The sequence below is a fragment of the Vombatus ursinus genome, unplaced genomic scaffold, assembly GCF_900497805.2.
Source record: "Vombatus ursinus unplaced genomic scaffold, bare-nosed wombat genome assembly UNPS02014801.1, whole genome shotgun sequence".
NCBI lineage: Eukaryota > Metazoa > Chordata > Mammalia > Diprotodontia > Vombatidae > Vombatus > Vombatus ursinus.
This window is the reverse complement of record NW_020954579.1, coordinates 7425845-7433160: the sequence shown is the minus strand read 5'-3', so window position 1 is coordinate 7433160 and position 7316 is coordinate 7425845. Positions and strand designations below refer to the sequence as shown.

The 7316-nt window shown below is 50.1% G+C and overlaps 1 protein-coding gene across 1 annotated transcript in view; it reads right to left on the bottom strand.

Annotated features, from left to right (window-relative positions):
* FZD2 (frizzled class receptor 2) overlaps window positions 1-2062 on the bottom strand; it is a 3601-nt gene extending 1539 nt beyond the window's left edge. Inside the window, exon 1 of the mRNA XM_027872601.1 lies at window positions 13-2062. Coding sequence (XP_027728402.1) covers window positions 78-1793 — 1716 coding nt within the window. The 5' untranslated portion in view covers window positions 1794-2062 and the 3' untranslated portion in view covers window positions 13-77. The remainder of the gene's footprint in view (window positions 1-12) is intronic.
* Window positions 2063-7316: the final 5254 nt, after the last annotated feature.

Genomic DNA, 7316 nt, shown 5'->3' with positions numbered 1-7316 from the left:
GGGGGGGGGGGGAGGCTGGAGAGAAGTGAAGGAGGGGGAGAGGGGCAGAGATGGGGTGGGCGGGAGGTGTGGTGTCCTCAGACCGTAGTCTCCCCGTGTCTGCTGTTAGTGAGCCGGGTGTAAAACTTCCTCCATGAATGGAGAGTCTTGCCAGACCAGATCCAGAACCCCGACGTGATGCCCACGATGAGGGTCATGAGGTATTTGATCATGTAGACGGTGAAGTCGGGGGACATGCGCGGCGTGTACTGCAGCGGGCACGGGATGGCGAGACTCTTGCAGTGCTGGCTGACCCAAGAGCGTTCCCAATGCTCCCGAAAAGCCTGCTCATAGAAATAGCAGGCGATGACGATGGTGGCCGGCACAGTGTAGAGCACGGAGAAAACACCGATACGCACCATGAGCCTTTCTAGCTTCTCCGTCTTGGTACCATCGTGTTTCATGATAGTGCGGATACGGAAAAGGGACACAAAACCAGCCAGCAGGAAAGAGGTGCCAATGAACAGGTAAACGAAGAGAGGCGCCAGCACGAAGCCCCGCAGTGGGTCCAAGCTGTTGAGCCCCACGAAGCAGACCCCGCTCAGCAGGTCGCCGTCGATCTGCCCCATGGCCAGGATGGTGATAGTCTTCACGGCTGGCACAGCCCAGGCTGCCAGGTGAAAGTACTGAGAGTTGGCCTCGATGGCTTCGTGACCCCATTTCATGCCAGCGGCTAGGAACCAGGTGAGAGAGAGGATGACCCACCAGATTGAGCTGGCCATACTGAAGAAGTAGAGCATCATAAAGAGGATGGTGCAGCCCTCCTTCTTGGTGCCCTGCACCACTGTGCGGTAGCCGTCGTCGGAGAAGCGCTCGTTGCAAACCACCCTCTCCTGCAGCACGAAGCCCGCGATGTAGGCCACGGACACCATCGTGTAGCAGCCCGAGAGGAAGATGATGGGTCGCTCCGGGTACCGGAAGCGTTGCATGTCCACCAGGTAGGTGGTGACGGTGAAGAAGGTAGAGGCGCAGCAGAGCACCGACCAGGTGAGGATCCACAGGCGGGCAAAACGCGTCTCCTCCTGCGAGAAGAACATGGAGCCGTCGGTGCGCGCTGGCTCGCAGGGGGCGGCGCAGTCTCTCTCGCCCAAGAACTTGTAGTTGAGGTAGGAGGGCACTTTGAGCACCCGCGGGCAGTGGAAGGGGTGCTCCAAGGTGGCGTAGCGAGGGGAGCCTCCCCCGGCGCCGCCGCCGCCTCCGCCGCCGCCGGGGCCTCCCGGGGTGCCCCCTCCTCCAGGCTGCAGTCCCGGGGGGGCGGTGGTGAGCAGCGCCGGCCCACCATCCTCGGAGTGATTCTGGCCCACGCAGATCTGCTCGGCTCCGTGGCGGGGGAAATGTTCGCAGCGTAAGCGCTCGGGCCACTGGAAGCCGAACTTATTCATGAGTGCCTCGCAGCCCTGCCGGGCGCGCTCGCAAATGGAGCGGCACGGCGGGATGGCCTGCTCCAGGACGGTGCACACGGGCGCGTACATGGAGCACAGGAAGAAGCGCAGCTCCGGCGAACACTGCACCTTCACCAGCGGGTAGAACTGGTGCACCTCGAGCCCGGCGTCCTCCTGGTTCGTGTGGCCCAGCAGGTTGGGCATGATGGTTTGGTTGTAAGCGATGTCCGTGCACAGCGGGATGGAGATGGGCTGGCAGAAGCCGTGGTCCGGGATGGAGATACCCTTCTCCCCGTGGAACTGGGCCCGGCCGGCAGCGGGGAGCAGCAGCAGAGGCAGCAACAGACGGGGCAGGGCGCTGGGGGGCCGCATGCTGGCCGCCCCCCGCCTCCACTTTCGGTCACAGGTTCCCCCCCTCCCCTCGCCCCAAGATCACTACAGTTCCCGTCGGCCGCCGCCTCCTCTTCCAAACTTTTCTCTGTTAAAAAAAGTTGGGGAGTAGGGGCGGGGGAGGGGGGATGGTGCCTGCCTACTTGCTGTCCCCGGCCAGACTGAGCCGCTGAAGCTGCTTAGCTAGGCTGCCTTTCCTCTCCTCCTCTTCCTCGTCCACTCGTCTATCCTCTCCTCTCCACCCCCCCCCCCCCCCCCAGCGCCCCCTTTTTCCCCCTCCCCCCCCCCCCCCCGCCCCCCCGTTCCCAATTAGTCGGTTTCAAGGGGGCCCCCCACTTGCCGCCCCGCCCTCTCTTCGGCCCCCCCAAATGGAAACCTTGAAACCGCCCCTGCGGGCTTTAAGCCCCTTCCCAAAATGTACTCTTGGCCAATCAGATTCAAACTCGGGGACCAGCCCCGAGGGCAGGATTGGTCAACCACAACATAATGAGATCAGAAACCAGATGCCAACAAAACTTTCCTCCCCAACCCCCCCTTTTGCTTTTTAAAGAGACAGGCTATTATTATATTTGGAGCTGTTGGCCTGGGCCAGGATCTCCCCGGAGTCTCGGCGGCGAGACCCAAAGACAGACACGGGAACAGACAAAAGCTGTAGAGGCCATAGGCCCAGACCGATCCTCTTTAGGGGAAGATGGGACTATATCCAACCTATAGTTTCGGTCCATTTAAATCAGCTTCTCCACACCCCCCCCCCACTTCCATTTACGCTTTCAGGCCCCTGAGACCCCTTGGTTTTCCAGGAGAACTTTTCGAATCAATTGAAAAGAAGTTTGAAACTTTCTTTAAAAGTCCTGGAACTTTCGGTTTAAGCTTGAAACTTTTTCTCTTAAAAAAAAAAAAAAGGCTGGAATTTCACCCCCCCTTCTCAAAGAGCAAGACCCCGCAGGAGTTTCATTATCTCACTCTAAATATAGATCTGTAGGTTTTTGTATTCCTAACCCCCACCGCCCCACACCCTTAAATAACCCTTCAAGAAATGGGAGCCTGTCTCTTTAAGAGGCTCTTAAAGGGGCCAGCACTCAGGGGCATAATTGCCCCGTAGCTAGCACAAAGAAACCCATTATGGTTCTCTGTGTACCGAGGCTCCTTAAAGTGAGAAAACTCGGGAACTCTCGGGCCGGAAGGTGTAGAGTTCTTTCTGGGTGGGGGAGGGAGAGAGGGAGATTGGGGTGGGGGATAACTCTTTCACCTTCCCTCCTCACTCTCTTCCCAAGTGAATTTTAATTGTGCAAAGCAACGTTTCGTTGCATTTACAAGGAGGTCTTAATCGGAGGTCATGGGGGGGTGGTAAAGGGAGGGAGGGTGAAGAGGAATCTGGACTCTAGCAGAGGAGGAAAAGGGAGCTTAGCTATGGGGCAATTTCCTTTCCCCTCTTCCGCCCCCCCTCCACTTTCCCTCCAGTCTACTTTCAGGTACTTTCTCCTGGGAAATGGGGGCTTTGTTTAACCCTAAACTTTTGGGAGCTTGGATGCATTAAAAAGGGCTGGGGAGGAGGGGGAGGAGGTGGGGGACACTGCCTTCTTCTTACTCTCCTGGGGGCCTCTCACCTCTGGGCCCTCCAGCTGCGGTTCCCGCTGGCCGAGGAGAAGGGTTTTCTTTGATTTCTCCTGCTTGGGTTTTTAATTTGAAGAGGTGGGGGGGGGGGGGGGTGGGGGGGAATGGGACATTTGCATGTAAATCTTCCTGGGGCCTGGAACTGGATGATGAATCAATTATTTCTATTGTCTCCCCCAAAGGGATGGGGATTTTAAAAAAAAGAAGAAAGAAAATTGAGTTTAAAAAGCCCCTTTGCTCCGCTGTATGGGCTAAAGCAGGCCCTCTCTGCCTGGTGCGTTGTTTCCTACTTGGAGAGGAGAAAGTCTTTTAAGACTATATACTAAGATACAGGGGAGGCAAATTTAGCAAGGATTAAATTGATAAATACTTTTAAAAGTCTTCAGATTTTGTTTTTCGTACTCCAAAATGTGTCATTTTATGACTTGAAAGAATGTTCAGGCTCCTTCTCACTCCTGAGAAGAAGATTCCTCTAAATATCAGGGCGGATTCACGTCTTCCCTGCAATCCAGGATTGGGTTGCCACATCTGTTCTCTCCCCCCTCCCCACGGTCTCCCCCCCATACCCCTCCTCCCCAGGCTCTTATCTCAACTTCCCTCTGGCTTTTACTCTTAACCCTCTCTTCTTCCAAACTGCTTCCCCTTCTAAGAAACCATCCTTTTTTCTTTTATCTCCTCTGCCTCTCTGTAATCTGTACTTATTTAGCCCCTTTGCCCCTTACCTTCATCCTCGTCTTTCCTCTACCGTAACCCCTATTCTCTTTGTCACTGCACTCACACCCCGCCCAAATGTTTCTGAGTGTCTTTAATACTTCACAGATTTTTTTTTCTTTTTAGCTAACTATTTTTTTCTAGGACCACTTTTGCGGACAGAATCAGATTTCTCCTAAAGAACTACTTTCCAGTTCGAAACATTCTTTCCAGGTTCCTTCTGGAGACCTACTTCCCAGTTCAGCTACAAAGCCGGGTCTTCTCAGTTTTATAAGATTTAGAACTGAGAGTGATCTTGAAAAGCAACCAGTGGCCCAAAACTGAAGCCGGTTATCAATACTTCTCCCTCTCTGATGCGCTCTGCACTGTTGACTCCACGATACTCTTATCATTACGCTCTTCTCTTTCTTTTCCTATCTGTATATCCAGCGTTCTTGCCGGAATTATCATCCACGAACTGTGGGCAAACCCTAATACTCCTCTTGGGGGCTGCTTTCTCTCCGTTTTTTCCCTAGGTAATTTCATCAGCCTCCTAGGGCACATCTGAACTCAGGTCTTCCTGATTCTAAGCCCAGTGCTCTATCCACTGCGCCACCTAGCTGCCCCTGACTCACATGGCTAGCATCCTAGGTAAGCCCTTCATCATCTCTTAACCTCGTCTACTTCAACAACGTCCTAATAGGTCTCCCTGCCTCAGGTCTTTCCCCCTTTCCAATCCGTCATCCATACCGAGGACAAAGTTATGTTTCTAAAGCATAGGTCTGATCAAAAAGCTTCAATGGCTCCTTATTACCTGTAGGATAAAAGACAAAGTCTTCTGTGTAACTTTTAAAGCCTTTTACATCTGACTCCATCCTACCTTCAATTCAATTCAGCAAGCATTCACAGTACCTCCTATGGGTCTGATAATGTGACAGGTGTGGGGAAATAGGCAGTAAATAGCAGAACTGGTATTTAGGGCCAGGTCTTTTAACCTCAAATCTAGCCTTCTTTCCATCCTGGTTAGGGACATTAATAATAATAACTGAAACTTATACAGTGCCTTAAGGTTTACAAATCATTTTGCTCAACCCTATGAAGCACTACCAGTATCCATTCATTCAGTTTTATAGATGGATTTAATTATCATCTTTTTACAAATGACTCCCCACCCCATTAGATGGTGAGCCCCTCCGGGGGAGGCACTGTCTTTTGCCTTTTTCTTTGGATCCACCCCCAGTGCTTAGTACAGTGCCTAGCACACACTAGGTCCTTAATAAATCTTTATTTACTGATTGATCGACTATATTTCCAACTCCAGTCTCACTTCTGAGCTCCAGTCCTACAACTTGCCCATTTCTGGCCAGGGCATCACCAACCTTTAATCTCCCATGTTGTCCTCCTTGAGGTTCTCCAGGACTCTGCACTCTCTCTTACTCCACTTATCTCCAATCAGTTGCCCAATCCTATCATTTCTACTTCTGCAGCATCTCTCTAATCTGTACCCTTCTTGAAATCTGCCCCCACCAAAATCATTGTCAAGGGGATTCGACCCGTGTTGACCCCTACCTCAGTACAGGTACAGCCCTTCACGTCTTTTAGGGGCAAAGCCAAGACCCACGTTCTGAGTTCACACAGCTTCCATACCTTCCCTCTTGGGAAGATTCAGCCTGACAACTGCCCCTTCTCTGCTGGTGTGGTAGCTTCTACCTCAGCAAACACAGCTAATGAAGACCCAGGAAAGAAGTTGAGGCCACCAAATTCCTTGACATTCTCGAATGGTTCAACATCAGAAACGGATATGGCTTTCTCCGTGGAATTGACATTAAAGAAGATGCCCCTACAACCTAGGGACTACTGAGCTTTTCCATCTAACCTTTAGCCTCTAATATCTGTGTTCCCTCTCCCTCCTCCTCTCCAGCCCATCTTAGAACTTGAGCTCTTTGAGATCTGGTATAATCCTGGTTTTCTATTGGCATCCCCAGAGTTTAGCATAAAGCTAAAGCACTTGATAATTTTATGCGTTAATTTATATACAAATAATATATGAGATAAATGAAAAGTAACTAAGGAGAGTACAAATAAAATACTATATAAGTTCTAAGTGAGGAGCGAAGGAGGCTTCATAAAAAGCATGGCATCCAAGCTGAGTCTTAAAAAATGGGTTAAATTTCAGTAGATAGCATTGGGGTACAGAATGGGCAGAGAACAGTCTTCCAGGTAGAAGAAAAGACAGAAGCAAGGTTAGGACATAGAAAGAGCTATACAAGGAAACTAAAAGTAATGTTGCTTGTGGAGGGGAATAGTGTGAGATAAGGCTGTCAAGGTGGGGTGTGGTCAGTTGTGGGGGAAGAGGAATCTCAAATGCTAGAAAGGGAGCTTTAACTTGTTTCCTTACATTTGTACAGTTTTCATTTATTTATTGGTTTGGCAATGGGGTTAAGTGACTTGCCCAGGGTCACACAGCTAGTAAATGTCAAGTGTCTGAGGCCAGATTTGAACTCAGGTCCTCCTGACTCCAGGGCCGGTGCTCTATCCACTTCACCACCTAGCTGCCCCCATTTATTTATTTTTTTACTACATGCAAAGCACTTTTGCCTATCTTATCTCATTTGATCTTAGAAAAGTACTCAGTTAAGTATGACACAGGTATCCCTATTTTTTTTAAACTTTAGAAAATGTTATTTTTTTATCTTGAATTTTTAACCCCCCCAAAAAATTCTCATGCCTACAGAACATAAAAGGAGGATTCTATGTGAAACAGGGAATCTTCATTTCACGTCCCTTGCTTTTTTTTAATGGATATATTACATTTTATACATTACTTTCAGAACTGTCCACTCGTTTTGTACTTCCTTCTGTTCTTTTTGTGTGCTTTTAAAGTGTTTCAATGGCTTTTTTTTTTTTTTGCATCACCAATGCTAACTTCTCTCCCTCTTCCCTCCTCCCCTTATTAACCAAGAGAAAGAATGGGGGTGGGGGGGAGAAATCCTTGTAACTAATAAACATAGCCAAGCAAAACAAATCCATACAGCAGACGGGTCCAAAAATAAATGTTTGTGCACCTTGCGTCCATCATCTCTGTCAAGAGGGAGGTAAGAGCCTTCGTCTACAGGTCCGCTGGAGACTGGCTTGGTCATGATCAAAGTTCTTAAATCTTTTAAAATTAGTTTTCCTTGTATAAATTCATGTTCACTTCGC